This window comes from Microcaecilia unicolor, chromosome 3 (genome assembly GCF_901765095.1).
Source record: "Microcaecilia unicolor chromosome 3, aMicUni1.1, whole genome shotgun sequence".
NCBI classification, from domain to species: domain Eukaryota; kingdom Metazoa; phylum Chordata; class Amphibia; order Gymnophiona; family Siphonopidae; genus Microcaecilia; species Microcaecilia unicolor.
Window position 1 is genome coordinate 226,738,289 of NC_044033.1, and position 16,153 is coordinate 226,754,441.

Sequence of the window (16,153 nt, forward strand, 5' to 3'; positions counted from 1 at the left end):
ATGACCAAAGTTCCCGGGGGCTTATCAGAGGCATAGGGAAGGCGGGTCTTGGCCATCCCCAACACATGGGTGTCCTTGACCTCTAATTGAAAAAAAAGGGCGTCCCTGTCGAGCACTTGGACGACTTTACTTCGTCCTTTTTTTCTTACGATCAAGCCACGAAAAGGTGTCCGAACTGACCAGATGATCACCGGAGGGAATCGGGGATGACCTCCCCTTACTCTCCCAGTGGTCACTAACCCCCTCCCACCCTCAAAAAAATTTTGTAAATATTTTTTGCCAGCCTCTATGCCAGCCTCAAATATCATACCCAGCTCCATGACAGCAGTATGAAGGTACCTGGAGCAGTTTTAGTGGGTGCAGTGCACTTCAGGCAGGCGGACCCAGGCCCATCCCCCCCTACCTGTTACACTTGTGGTGGTAAATGTGAGCCCTTCAAAACCCACCAGAAACCCACTGTAACCACATCTAGGTGCCCTAATTCACCTGTAAGGGCTATGGTGTACAGTGGAGGGTAGTGGGTTTTGGGAGGCTCAGCACATAAAGTAAGGGAGCTATGTACCTGGGAGCAATTTCTGAAGTCCACTGCAGTGCCCCCTAGGGTGCCCGGTTTGTGTCCTGGCATGTCAGGGGGACCAGTACACTATGAATGCTGGCTCCTCCCACGACCAAAGGGCTTGGAGTTGGTCGTTTCTGAGATGGGCGCCCTTAGTTTCCATTATCGCAAAAAATCAGAAACGACCAAGTCTAAGCACTACAATCTCTAGGGACGACCTAAATGTCAAGATTTGGGCGTCCCCGAACGCATTATCAAAACGAAAGATGGATGCCCATCTTGTTTCGATAATACAGGTTTCCCCGCCCCTTTGCCGAGATGTCCTGCGAGGACATCCTCAGGAAAACTTGGGCGCCCCTTTCGATTATGCCCCTCTTGGTCTCTTCCAGTATGGCACTGCTTATGCTCAAGTCTGTATTGTGACAGCATACACTGACAACAGCTACATAGAAGAGGAAATTCATACTGTGTAGGTGAGATTGTCAGACTGAGTTACCTTTATAGCTACAGCATCTTCTAAACTCTGAAATCAAACAGAGAAACAGAACTGTCAGAGCTCAGAAAATCTTTAAGCAGCAGTGTGACATACTTGAGAAGAGAAACTTACCTAGTTCAGCACGAAGAAACTCTACATAAAAATACAAAGAAATAAAAGTTAGAGTTGCTGGTTTGTAAAAATGTCCATAGCACTGTTTCCAATTGATTCCAGAAAAACCGTTTTACCTACAGAAATGTATAAAATTACCCCCACAGGTGTCAGAGTTTGATTACTGCTCAGTCTGTCTCTGCTTTTATTAATATACTCTAAGGTGTGGCTTCAGTAAATGGAAGCCAAATTTGGGTGCTGAGAAAAATCATCACCAAGTGCTACTTTATAAAGGACGCGCTCTCCTTATAGAATAATGCTTAATTGCAGATCTCGTACCTTACTTTGAGTATCAAAGTTACCTTGCTAAAACTTGGTGTAAATTCCAGCATCCAAGTTGGTTATGGATCCCAGGAATTCTGCAGTACTGCAAATCTTTACGCTCCTGACCCACATGTGGCCATCTTATAGCCACAGCCCTTCTGAGTTGTGCACCATAAGATTTGTGTGATGATCTTTATAGAGTAGCACTTATCGAGATACACATACAAATCTAAAATGTTGGGAATTAATGCCCATACAGTGGTGGAAATAAGTATTTGATCCCTTGCTGATTTTGTAAGTGTGCCCACTGACAAAGACATGAGCAGCCCATAATTGAAGGGTAGGTTATTGGTAACAGTGAGAGATAGCACATAACAAATTAAATCCGGAAAATCACATTGTGGAAAGTATATGAATTTATTTGCATTCTGCAGAGGGAAATAAGTATTTAATCCCTCTGGCAAACAAGACCTAATACTTGGTGGCAAAACCCTTGTTGGCAAGCACAGCGGTCAGACGTCTTCTGTAGTTGATGATGAGGTTTGCACACATGTCAAGAGGAATTTTGGTCCACTCCTCTTTGCAGATCATCTCTAAATCATTAAGAGTTCTGGGCTGTCGCTTGGCAACTCGCAGCTTCAGCTTCCTCCATAAGTTTTCAATGGGATTAAGGTCTGGTGACTGGCTAGGCCACTCCATGACCCTAATGTGCTTCTTCCTGAGCCACTCCTTTGTTGCCTTGGCTGTATGTTTTGGGTCATTGTCGTGCTGGAAGACCCAGCCACGACCCATTTTTAAGGCCCTGGCGGAGGGAAGGAGGTTGTCACTCAGAATTGTACGGTACATGGCCCCATCCATTCTCCCATTGATGCGGTGAAGTAGTCCTGTGCCCTTAGCAGAGAAACACCCCCAAAACATAACATTTCCACCTCCATGCTTGACAGTGGGGACGGTGTTCTTTGGGTCATAGGCAGCATTTCTCTTCCTCCAAACACGGCGAGTTGAGTTCATGCCAAAGAGCTCAATTTTTGTCTCATCTGACCACAGCACCTTCTCCCAATCACTCTCGGCATCATCCAGGTGTTCACTGGCAAACTTCAGACGGGCCGTCACATGTGCCTTCCGGAGCAGGGGGACCTTGCGGGCACTGCAGGATTGCAATCCGTTATGTCGTAATGTGTTACCAATGGTTTTCGTGGTGACAGTGGTCCCAGCTGCCTTGAGATCATTGACAAGTTCCCCCCTTGTAGTTGTAGGCTGATTTCTAACCTTCCTCATGATCAAGGATACCCCACGAGGTGAGATTTTGCGTGGAGCCCCAGATCTTTGTCGATTGACAGTCATTTTGTACTTCTTCCATTTTCTTACTATGGCACCAACAGTTGTCTCCTTCTCGCCCAGCGTCTTACTGATGGTTTTGTAGCCCATTCCAGCCTTGTGCAGGTGTATGATCTTGTCCCTGACATCCTTAGACAGCTCCTTGCTCTTGGCCATTTTGTAGAGGTTAGAGTCTGACTGATTCACTGAGTCTGTGGACAGGTGTCTTTCATACAGGTGACCATTGCCGACAGCTGTCTGTCATGCAGGTAACGAGTTGATTTGGAGCATCTACCTGGTCTGTAGGGGCCAGATCTCTTACTGGTTGGTGGGGGATCAAATACTTATTTCCCTCTGCAGAATGCAAATAAATTCATATACTTTCCACAATGTGATTTTCCGGATTTAATTTGTGATGTGCTATCTCTCACTGTTACCAATAACCTACCCTTCAATTATGGGCTGCTCATGTCTTTGTCAGTGGGCACACTTACAAAATCAGCAAGGGATCAAATACTTATTTCCACCACTGTATTATATTGTTAGCACCCAATAATTGGCGGTAATTGGCTCATTAACCAATTTAATTGCACATGCAACACAGGTTGCATGCTACTTTGGCTGACCTTTTTAGAATATCCTCCCCTAAGAACCCTATTTACTAAGCCACACTGTAGGCACGATAGCATTTTTAGTGCATGCTAATGCTAGAGAAACCCATATACCTATGGATGCCTCTAGCATTAGCTAACACACGCTAAAAACACTAGCACGCCTTGGTAAACAGGGCCCCAAATGTTACTTAGGAACAAGTGAGAAGAAATCATAGACACGCAGGTAATTTCCAGAGAAAAAGTTATTTTCAGAAAGCAGCAGGTGTATTCTTTCTAAGTATTTTTCCAAGGGAAAAATCAAAGTCTGTCTTGGCTTTTGATTATTGGTACAAATCTTATGGGTTTTAAAAGCATTTACTACTACTACTACTACTTAACATTTCTAGAGCGCTACTAGGGTTACGCAGCGCTGTACAAATTAACAAAGAAGGATGGTCCCTGCTCAAAGGAGCTTACAATCTAAAGAACGAAATGTCAAGTTGGGGCAGTCTAGATTTCCTGAGTAGAGGTGTAGTGGTTAGGTGCCGAAGGCGACATTGAAGAGGTGGGCTTTGAGCAATGATTTGAAGATGGGCAGGGAGGGGGCCTGGCGTATGGGTTCAGGGAGTCTGTTCCATGCATGGGGTGAGGCGAGGCAGAAAGGGCGGAGTCTGGAGTTGGCGGTGGTGGAGAAGGGTACTGAAAGGAGGGATTTGTCCTAAGAGCGGAGGTTACGGGTAGGAACGTAAGGGGAGATGAGGGTTGAGAGGTAAGGAGGGGCTGCAGATCGAGTGCATTTGTAGGTTAGTAGAAGAAGCTTGAACTGAATGCGGTACCTGATTAGAAGCCAATGAAGTGACTTGAGGAGAGGGGTGATATGAGTGTATCGGTCCAGGCGGAAGATAAGACACGCAGCAGAGTTCTGAACGGACTGAAGGGGGGATAGATGGCTAAGTGGGAGACCAGTGAGGAGTAGGTTGCAGTACTCAAGGCGAGAGGTAATGAGTGGATGAGAGTTTGGGTGGTTTGCTCAGAGAGGAAAGGGTGAATTTTGCTGATGTTATAGAGAAAGAAGCGATAGGTCTTGGCTGTCTGCTGGATATGGGCAGAGAAGGAGAGGGAGGAGTCGAAGATGACACCGAGGTTGCGGGCAGATGAGACGGGGACGATGAGGGTGTTATCAACCGAGATAGTGGAGGGAGAGGAGAAGTGGGTTTGGGTGGGAAGACAAGAAGTTCGGTCTTGGTCATGTTCAGTTTCAGGTGGTGGTTGGACATCCAGGCAGCAATGTCAGATAAGCAGGCCGATACTTTGGCCTGGGTTTCCGCAGTGATGTCTGGTGTGGAGAGATAAAGCTGGGTGTTGTCAGCATAAAGATGATAGTGGAAGCCATGAGATGAGATCAGGGAGCCCAGGGAAGAGGTGTAGATTGAAAAAAGAAGGGGTCCAAGGACAGATCCCTGAGGGACTCCAACAGAGAGCGGGATAAGGGTGGAGGAAGATCCATGAGAATGTACTCTGAAGGTACGGTGGGAAAGATAAGAGGAGAACCAGGAGAGGACAGAGCCCTGGAACCCAAATGAGGATAGTGTAGCAAGAAGTAAATTATGATTGATAGTGTCAAAAGCGGCGGATAGGTCGAGGAGGATGAGGATGGAGTAGTGACCTTTGGATTTGGCAAGGAACAGGTCGTTACAGACTTTAGTGAGTGCCGTTTCTATCGAGTGTAGAGGGCGAAAACCGGATTGAAGCGGATCAAGGATGGCATGAGAGGAGAGAAAATCAAGGCAGCGGCTGTGAATGGCGAGTTCAAGTATCTTGGAGCGGAAGGGTAGGAGGGAGATGGGGCGGTAGTTGGAAGGCAGCTAGTCCTATGGGGTCTAGTGATAGTTTTTTGAGGAGTGGTGTGACTACAGCATGCTTGAAGGAGTCAGGGACAGTTGCAGTGGAGAGAGAGAGAGAGAGAGGTTGAGGATATGACAGATGGGGGGGGGGGGTGACAGTAGGAGAGATGGTGTTTAGTAAGTTAGTGGGGATGGGATCAGAGGGACAGGTGGTGCATTTCGAGGAGGAAAGAAGGTGGGCGGTTTCCTCCTCGGTGATACCAGGAAAAGAGGAGAAGGAGGCCTGGGTTGGTTGGTTGAGGGAGTGGGTTAAAGGGTGAAGAGGAAGAGGTGGTGCATTTCGAGGAGGAGAGAAGATGGGCGGTTTCCTCTTCGGTGATATCAGGAAAAGAGGAGAAGGAGGCCTGGGTTGGTTGGTTGAGGGAGTGGGTTATAGGATGAAGAGGAGGAGAAGGTTTAGTGGTGAATTCGAGGTTGATCTTCTGCACCTTGTCGCGGAAGTAGTCAGCCAGTGATTGAGGAGAGAGTGGGGGGGGGGGGGGGGGTGGGAGCGGAGGGCACTTTCAGGAGGGAGTTAATGCTAAATAGTAGTAGTAGTAGTTAAGGGTGGCGAAGAGACGACGAGGGTTGGAGCCGAGAGAATTAGTCAATTGGGTGTAATAGTCCTGTTTGGCAAGGAATAGGGAGGACTGGAAGGAGGATAGCATGAATTTGTAATGAATGAAGTCGCTATGGGTGCGAGATTTCCTCCAGAGGCGTTCAGCAGATCGGGCGCAGGAGCGAAGGTATCGGATGCAAGGGGTCAGCCAGGGCTGGGGTTTAGTACGCCTTGTGGGACGGGAGATGGATGGTGCAAGGGTGTCCAGAGCAGAGGAGAGAGTGGCATTGTAAGTAGAGACAGCCTTGTCGACAGACTCAGAGGACATGATGGACGGGAGGAAATTAGAGATACTAGAGGATAAGGTGGGAGGGTCAACAGCCTGGAGATTCTTGCAAGTAGTGGTTAGTGTTGGGCGGGACTGAGGGGGAGGGTGATGAAGTGTGAAGGTGATCAGGTGATGATCTGAGAGAGGAAGAGCAGATGCACAAAAATTGGAGGGTGAGCAGGTAGAGGAGAGGATGAGGTTAAGACAATGGCCAGTTTGGTGAGTAGGGGTGGTGGAGCTCAGCTGGAGGTTGAAGGAAGATGTCAGAGTGAGGAACTGAGAAGCGTAAGAGTCGGATGGGTCATCAGCGTGTACAGTGGGGGAAATAAGTATTTGATCCCTTGCTGATTTTGTAAGTTTGCCCACTGACAAAGACATGAGCAGCCCATAATTGAAGGGTAGGTTATTGGTAACAGTGAGAGATAGCACATCACAAATTAAATCCGGAAAATCACATTGTGGAAAGTATATGAATTTATTTGCATTCTGCAGAGGGAAATAAGTATTTGATCCCTCTGGCAAACAAGACCTAATACTTGGTGGCAAAACCCTTGTTGGCAAGCACAGCGGTCAGACGTCTTCTGTAGTTGATGATGAGGTTTGCACACATGTCAGGAGGAATTTTGGTCCACTCCTCTTTGCAGATCATCTCTAAATCATTAAGAGTTCTGGGCTGTCGCTTGGCAACTCGCAGCTTCAGCTCCCTCCATAAGTTTTCAATGGGATTAAGGTCTGGTGACTGGCTAGGCCACTCCATGACCCTAATGTGCTTCTTCCTGAGCCACTCCTTTGTTGCCTTGGCTGTATGTTTTGGGTCATTGTCGTGCTGGAAGACCCAGCCACGACCCATTTTTAAGGCCCTGGCGGAGGGAAGGAGGTTGTCACTCAGAATTGTACGGTACATGGCCCCATCCATTCTCCCATTGATGCGGTGAAGTAGTCCTGTGCCCTTAGCAGAGAAACACCCCCAAAACATAACATTTCCACCTCCATGCTTGACAGTGGGGACGGTGTTCTTTGGGTCATAGGCAGCATTTCTCTTCCTCCAAACACGGCGAGTTGAGTTCATGCCAAAGAGCTCAATTTTTGTCTCATCTGACCACAGCACCTTCTCCCAATCACTCTCGGCATCATCCAGGTGTTCACTGGCAAACTTCAGACGGGCCGTCACATGTGCCTTCCGGAGCAGGGGGACCTTGCGGGCACTGCAGGATTGCAATCCGTTATGTCGTAATGTGTTACCAATGGTTTTCGTGGTGACAGTGGTCCCAGCTGCCTTGAGATCATTGACAAGTTCCCCCCTTGTAGTTGTAGGCTGATTTCTAACCTTCCTCATGATCAAGGATACCCCACGAGGTGAGATTTTGCGTGGAGTCCCAGATCTTTGTCGATTGACAGTCATTTTGTACTTCTTCCATTTTCTTACTATGGCACCAACAGTTGTCTCCTTCTCGCCCAGCGTCTTACTGATGGTTTTGTAGCCCATTCCAGCCTTGTGCAGGTGTATGATCTTGTCCCTGACATCCTTAGACAGCTCCTTGCTCTTGGCCATTTTGTAGAGGTTAGAGTCTGACTGATTCACTGAGTCTGTGGACAGGTGTCTTTCATACAGGTGACCATTGCCGACAGCTGTCTGTCATGCAGGTAACGAGTTGATTTGGAGCATCTACCTGGTCTGTAGGGGCCAGATCTCTTACTGGTTGGTGGGGGATCAAATACTTATTTCCCTCTGCAGAATGCAAATAAATTCATATACTTTCCACAATGTGATTTTCCGGATTTAATTTGTGATGTGCTATCTCTCACTGTTACCAATAACCTACCCTTCAATTATGGGCTGCTCATGTCTTTGTCAGTGGGCAAACTTACAAAATCAGCAAGGGATCAAATACTTATTTCCCCCACTGTATGTTAAAGTCTCCAAGAATGAGGGACGGAGATGAGGGTTCAAGAAAAACGGAGAGTCGGGCATCGAAGTCAGTAAGGAAGGAAGAGGGGGACTTATCAGGGGGGCGGTAAATGACTGCAACTCTGAGTGGCAGCGGGTAAAATAGATGGATGGAGTGAACTTCAAAGGATGAGAAGCAGTGAGACTGCGGGAGGAGGAGGGGTTGAAAACTACAGGAGGGCGAAAGTAGAAACCCGACGCCTCCTCCGCGGCCAATTGGGCGGGGAGTGTGGGAGAAAAGATAACTTCCATGGCATAGGGCCGTGACTGAGGCAGAGTCGTCGGACGTGTGCCAGGTTTCAGTTTACAAAGGTTTTTGTGTGCAGAAATGGCCTATTACCTGCATATTTGACCTGTTATATTAGTATTCTGTAAAGAAAAATAGGCAGTGACTTTCCTTTATGGAATAGACACCTGATATAGGTGAACAGATATAGAAATGCTCTAGGTAACTATCCAGCTCATTTTCGAAAGTGATCGCCGGCCATTTTCCGACATAAATCAGTAGATGGCCGGCGATCTTGGAAAAGCCGTTTTTTTTTGGCAACATCGCCGCTTTCCTGTCGCGTCGCCGGCCAAAGTTCAAAGGGGCGTGTCGGCGGCGAAGCGAAGGCAGGACATGGGTGGGCATGAGGCTACCAGATGGCTGGCTTTCGGAGATAATGGGAAAAAAACGGCGATAAGCAGTATATCGCCGGGTTTACTTGGTCCTTTTATTTTCACGACCAAGCCTCAAAAAGGTGCCCCAAATGACCAGATGACCACTGGAGGGAATGGGAGATGACCTCCCCATACTCCCCCAATGGTTACCAACCCCCTCCCATACTAAAAAATTAAAACTAAAAAACTTTTTTGCCAGCCTGTATGCCAGCCTCAAATGCCGTACCCACCTCCATGACAGCAGAATGTGTTGTATCCTCCGACAGCCTTTCCCTGGCTGCGATGTGGCTCTTGGGTGAGTGTGACACCTTTTCTGTTAGGTGCACTGCAGAGTCACATTAGCAATGCATTGTGGTGGGTGTAGGGTACTGGGCTCTACTCCCATGGTGCTTTTCCCCCCTGCTAACTGGGTCAGAGTGTGCCCTGTTTTGTTTCTGGTAGTCCATGCGGTAGTGGCCATTTTTGTAAGCCACTTTTAGATCCCTTTCATGTGTTACCCACGTTAGAGAACATTATTACCTTGAATGTGGCTGAAAGGGCATTGTACAGCATTCTGTCAGCTCTGACCTACTGCTAATCTCAGTACCAGGGAAACTCTTTGCCAGTGGGGCACAACCTCTGATCTGCAGTTAACTGTGAGTAAACGTGCTTATTCAAATAAAGGACTTTTTCAAAGAGATTAGTCTTCAGGTGTCAACTGGTGTGCCAAGGTTATACAGCAGCAACAAGTCCTAGAGGCCTGCATGTATGCAGGTCCCTGGAGCACTTTTAGTGGGTACCGCAGTGCACTTAAGGCAGGTGGACCCAGGCCCATCCCCCCCTACCTGTAACACTTGTGCTGGTAATGGAAGCCCTCCAAAACCCACTGTACCCACATGTAGTTGCCCCCTTCACCCCTAAGAGCTTTGGTAGTGTTGTACATTTGTGGGTAGTGGGTTTTGGGGGGGGGGGGTTTGGGGGGCTCAGCACCCAAAGTAAGGGAGCTATGCATGTAGGAGGTTTTTCTGAAGTCCACCGCACTGACCCCTAGGGTGCCCAGCTGGTGTCCTGGCATGTCAGGGGGACCAGTGCGTTACAAATGCTGGCTCCTCCCACAACCAAATGCCTTGGATTTCGATGGGTTGGAGATGGCCGGCATTTTTTTCCATTATCGCTGAAAAACAAACCCGGCCATCTCAAACCCAGCGAACTCCAAGGCATTTGGCTGGGCTAAACCGTATTATCAGTTCTGGCCAGCTGTAGTGCCACCGCCAACATAGATCGCCGGCGATCTATTTGGCCGGCGACGTTCGATTATGCCCCTCCATGTAACATAAGCCACTACCCCTTATATGCAACAGAAAAATCATCATGGAGGTGCAAATATGCTGCCTAAACGGTTATGCACATATTTTCGATATTTAAAGGTGCAATTGCAGCTACCCTATGGCACAATTGCTTGCACCTGAATTATAGGCTCATGTTTTCACTGTTAGGCTGGTCTTCTATATAGGAAACCAGGTGCCTGGGTTTCTTTATAGAATAGGTGCCTACCAAGTTTTTGTTCAAAAGTTTTATTCAAGTTATGCAATGTAGGAAATATATATATATATATAAGAAGGCAAAGAAACAACAACAACAACAAGGGAATAGATTATAGGTTATATAGGGATAGCATAATCAAGTAATGGGGCCCATACTTTGCAAAAGGATGAAGAGAGCTGCATTTTTCTCAAATTTTGCAGCTAAACAGACATTGTTCCACCAGATATTGTAATCAAGTTTAGAGAGGTCTTTCCAGCAGTGGCATACTATCTTAATAGCTATGTGTAAAAGGATGCACAACAATTTGGCTTTATAGTTATCAAGCATAGTAGATAAATCAATGCCTCCAAGGATGAGGATATTGAAAGATAAAGTTTAGGTTATGGTCAATAGATGTCCCAACTGACTTCCAGTAAGATTGTAGGAAAGAAGAGCTGAATATAAGATGATCCAGAGTTCCAATATCAGTTTGGCATGTCGAACATTATCCTTGTTCTTGGAGACCTTGGATATCTTATTTGGCGCCCATAAGGCTCTATGCAGTAGGAAAAATATGGTTTGCGAGTAAGCAGCAGACTTGGTGGATTAAGCAGAGAATATCCAGAAGCTTTGCCACTGCTGCGATGAGAGTGATGTATGTAAATCTTTTTTCCCATACGACGTCAAGAGCAGAAGATGAGCAGAATTTCGATTGCTGTAACACTTTATACCACTTGGAAGCTATTCCGGCACCTTTGCATAGTTGTGAGCATAAAACCAGCTGCTGGGTTTAACATTGGTTAAAATGTTAATGTCTGGTTTAGCAGATATACAATGACTGAGATGGAGCAATTGGAAATGTAGGTATGATGGTAAAATCAACTTAGATTGGAAAATATTGAAAGGCAACCATGCGTTGTGCTCAAGTAACTGATATTAAATAGTATATGCCAGCATTAATCCACAGCTTGTTATTTATTTTAAAATAGGGTTGTGCTATAGTGATATATGAGAAGTGATATAGTATGGTCGCTCAACAAAGATTTCCTCAGACTTGAAGGCTTCTTGGGCAGAGGAAAACAACGGGTTTTGCTGTTGGGGTGGAGGTGAGGACCATCGCAGGCTCAAGAGTGGAATGAAGTCCCATCTATTAGCTTTGAATTACATCCATAAAGGAGTCCTAGTTACATCTGACTTCACTAGAGGCAGGTCGCATCAGATTAATCTGAATGGCTTCTTTGACTGGGTGACCAAATAATTGGATGTGGGAGTGGTGTTAGATGTGGTGTACTTGGATTTTAGCAAAGCCTTTGACACCGTTCCACACAGGCGACTGATTAACTGAATGCCCTCTGTAAGGGACCTATAGTAACTGACTGGGTTTCAAACTGGTTAAATGGGAGGAGACAGAGGGTAGTGGTAAATGGAGCTTGCTCCGAGGAAAGGGATGTTATCAGTGGTGAACCGAAGGGATTGGTCCTAGGGTCGGTTCTTTTTAAGGTTTGTCTCTTCGTGGATGATACAAAACTCTGTAATAGGGTGGACACCCTGGAGGGAGTGGATGGCATGAAGAAGGATCTAGCGAAACTTGAACAATGGTCCAAAAATTAGCAACAAAGATTTAATGCTAAGAAATGCAGGCTCATGCACTTGGGTTACAAGAATCCAAGGGCACAATACAATATTTATTTGCAGCATTTGTATCCCACATTTTCCCACATACTAGCAAGCTCAATGTGGCTTACAAGACATCGTATTGGTGAACGCCAAGTACGGTAGGTATTAAACAAATACAATTAGAAATAGGGTCAGGTAAGGGAGGGGTACATGGGTAAAATAAGTGACAAAGGAATAAGAAATAAAATTGTCCTTTGAATCATTGAAGAGTTGAGTCTATTAAGTAGAATCAGTAGGGTAGGCCTTGCCAAACAGATAGGTCTTTAAAGATCGCCTGAATTCTTGAAGGTCATGCATCGTTTTCACACTTTTCGGTAATGCATTCCACAACTGCGTACTTAAGTAGGAGAAATTAGACACATAGGCTGTTTTATATTTAAGACCAATGCAGCTTGTATAGTGAAGATTCATATAAGTACGAGATGAACTGATTCTATTCCTGGCCAGAAGATCAATTAGATCAATCATATAACCTGGGGCATCACCGTAGATTATCTTGTGGACCAGAGTACAAAGTTTGAAGGTAATGCGGCCCATGATAGGGAGCCAGTGTAGTTTCAGTCGAAGTGGTGTTGCGCTCTCATATCTCGTTTTGTTGAATATCAATCTTGCAGCTGTGTTTTGGGCTGTCTGGAGTTTTTTCAGAAGCTGTACTTTACAACCCGCATATAATCCATTGCAATAGTCTAAATGGCGTCAAGTTGTGGAATATACCCTTTGGAAAGTAGGGTCTTATACGTTCAAGTTTCCACATAGAATAAAACATCTTCTTTATAATGGCGGTAACTTGACTCTCTAATGTAAGGTGGCTATCAATAGTAACTCCTAAGATTTAAGGGCTATTAGAGATAGGAAGAGAATAAGCTGAAGTGACGAGGGTTGCAGGCTTATATGTATAATATGGGGATGAGACGATAAGGCAATGAGTTTTTTCGATGTTCAATTTCAGCTGAAATGTGTTAGACCATGAATCCATGATGTTCAAGCAACGATCAATGTCACTGGAGATATCTGAGAGGTCATGTCTGACAGGGATATAAATTGTGACATCATCAGCATAGATAAATGAGTGGTAGCTCTCTCTGGATAAGAAGTTTGCCAGTGGGGACATCATTATATTGAAGAGAATCGGTGATAATGGAGAACCTTGGGTACTCCACAATGTGCATTCCATGGCGACAAAATACTTGTTTTAGATTTAACTTGGTAGATTCTTGTAGTTAAGAAACTCTTGATCCACTTGAGTATATCACCTCCAATCCCGAGATGGTCAAGTAAATGTAGGAGTATGCTATGATCTATCATATCAAAAGCAATTGACATGTCAAATTGGAGGAGGAAAACACTTTTACCTACTGCAACTTCATGTTTGAATTTAGATAGAAGAGTGACTAGTACAGTTTCCATACTGTGGAAGGGGCAGAATCCAGACTGTGATTCATGCAATAATGTGAATTTGTCCATATAATCCATTAGTTGTTTGGACACCATACTCTCCATCAATTTAACTACAAGCGGGATGGATGCAACAGGATGATAATTAGTAAGGTTGTTTGCTTTTGTCCTTAGGTACTGGGGTAAGTAAAATGTTGCCATGCTCCTCTGGAAAGAGACCCTGTTGGAGCATGTAATTTAGGTAAGAGGTAAGATCTTCAATAAAGCATCTAGGTGCAGACTTAAGTAGATAGCTGGGATAGGTATCCGATTTGCAGTGTTTAATGGAGAATTTCCAAAGAGCTGTGGTGACTGCTTCAACAGTAATCTGTGCAAATTTAGACCAGTAACGGTCAGCTGGAACTTCTTCTATGAATGAATTCATATCATTGATGAATTTCTCCAAATCTGTGGTGCCTAGAGGGAGTGTACTAAGTAAATTTATTATTTTATCTCTGAAGTAGTTGGCCATTTTTTCTAATATAGGGAGTGAAGTGCTCCTGTGTACAAAAGAAGAGCAGGACTTGGGGTTGATTGTGTCTGATGACCTTAAGGTAGCCAAACAGGTAGAAAAGGCGATGGTCAAAGCCATAAGGATGCTCCAGTGTGTAAGGAGAGGGATGACCAGCAGGAAAAAAAAAAGAGGTGACAGTGACCTTGTATAAGTCTCTGGTGAGGCTCCACTAATGCGTGCAATTCTGGAGTCCACACCTATGGAAAGATATAAATAGGATGGAGTCGATCCAGAGGGTCGGTACCAAACTGGTAAGTGGTCTCGGTCATAAAATATATAGTGATAGGCTCATGAACCTCAACATGTATATGCTGGAAGAGAGGCGGGAGAGAGGAGATAAGGTAGAGACTATTATAAAGAACAAAATTATAGAGCATATTCAAAAGCATGGATTAATGAGACAAAGCCAACGTGGATTTAGTGAAGGGAAATCTTGCCTCACCAATCTATTACATTTCTTTAAAGGAGTGAACCAACACATGGATAATGGTGAGCCGGTCGATATTGTGTATCTGGATTTTCAAAAGGCATTTGACAAAGTACCTCACAAAAACGCCTGAGGAAATTAGAAAGTCATGAGATAGGTAGTAATGTCCTATTGTGGATTAAAAACTGGTTAAAAGGTAGAAAACACAGTAGGGTTAAATGGTCTCAGTGGACAATGGAGTTCCCCAAGGGTCTGTGCTGGGACCTTTAAAAGTTGTAAAATCGCAAGAGGATTGTGAAAAATTGCAAGAGGACCTTATGAGATGGGGAGACTGGGCATCCAAATGGCAGAAGACGTTTAATGTGAGCAAGTGCAAAGTGATGCATGTGGGAAGGAGGAACCTGAATTATAGATATATGATGTAAGGTTTCACATTAGGAGTCACTACCCAAGAAAAGGATCTATGTGTCCTTGTTGATGATACGTTGAAACCCTCTGCTCAGTATGCAGCATGGGCTAAGAATGTAAATAGAATGTTAGGAATTCTTAGGAATGAAATGGAAAACAAAAATGAGCATGTTATATTGCCTTTGTATCACTCCAAGTTGCGATCTGACAACAAATACTGTGTGCAGTTCTGGTCACCACATCTCAAAATAGTTATAGCAAAATTAGAAAAGTTAGAGAGAAGAGTGACAAAAATGATAAAGGGGATGAGACGACTTCCCTATGAGGAAAGGCTAAAGAGGCTAAGGATCCTCAGCTTGGAGAGAAGAGATACAACAGAGGTCTATAAAATACTGAGTGGAGTGGGGTGGGTAGACATGAATTGCTTGTTTATTCTTTCCAAAAATAATTGGACTAGGGGGCATGCAATGAAGCTGCAAAGTAGTACATTTAAAATGAACTCCAGAGAAAATATTTATTCACGCAATATGTAATTAAACTCTGGAATTTGTTGCCAGAGAATGTGGAAAAAGCCGTTAGCTTAAAAGGGTTTGGATAATTTTCTAAAAGAAAAGTCCATGCCATTATTAAAATGGACTTGGGAAATCCACTGCTTATTTCTAGGATATAACAAAATATTTAAACACACATGAATACAAGTGTATTGCTTCTTCAGCTTATTGAGAGTGGAGTAGTCTCATATGTAACACACGATAAAGATTATTTGATTTTTCACCCAATGACTGGGTGTATTATCTGTGTGTATTGTCTAATCATTGACTGAACCTCCACCACCCTTTGCTAATCTTATATATGAAGATATATTTCTGTTTATCAATATGCTATCATCTAATTTTATGCAGCACTTAGCTTGAACAAGTTGGTGCTCTTAAAACCCCGACAGGTCCCCGTTTCGTGGCTACTTTCTCAAGGGGGAGTCACCAGTTCTAAAACCAAAAACAAGATGCAGCACAAAGTTACTTACAAAATTGTTCTAAAAGGCATATTAGTTGTATAATTACTTGTATTCTAAATAAAATTGCTGTTAGCTTACCAAGTAACAGTCTCAAGTGCAACTGCAGCATTACTCTGTCTCTCTCAAAAATGGCCACGGCGTCTTTTTGTTAGTGCTCAGCCGTGCCAGCTGGTTATGAAGCTAGCTTCAAAATAAAAGTCCTTAACACAGTCTTCTAACTAAATAAAAGCCCTGTCTGAGACTAGTATAGAAAACTGCCACTGTTGATATTCATCTTGTATGTCTCGAGCAAACACTCCTTAATTGACCATTTGTTTGTGGCAAAAGTTTTAACATATCAAAAGATTTTTCTATATATTAGAAAATGGAGAAAATTGAAAAACATTGAAAAAAATTATGTTAAACTTAGTGCCTATTGATA

At 44.5% G+C, this 16,153-nt stretch overlaps 1 protein-coding gene across 7 annotated transcripts in view; it reads right to left on the reverse strand.

Annotated features, from left to right (window-relative positions):
* Positions 1-16,153, reverse strand: part of LOC115466340 (butyrophilin subfamily 1 member A1-like) — a 331,994-nt gene that overhangs the window by 221,757 nt on the left and 94,084 nt on the right. For 4 of the 7 annotated variants that reach the window (XM_030197525.1, XM_030197524.1, XM_030197523.1 and 1 more), the window contains 2 exons: positions 1,164-1,184; positions 1,053-1,079 (listed from right to left, as the gene is read on the reverse strand). The exons of the other annotated variants lie outside the window; for them this stretch is intronic. In XM_030197525.1, coding sequence (XP_030053385.1) covers positions 1,053-1,079; positions 1,164-1,184 — 48 coding nt within the window. The remainder of the gene's footprint in view (positions 1-1,052; positions 1,080-1,163; positions 1,185-16,153) is intronic. 7 annotated transcript variants of the gene reach the window in all.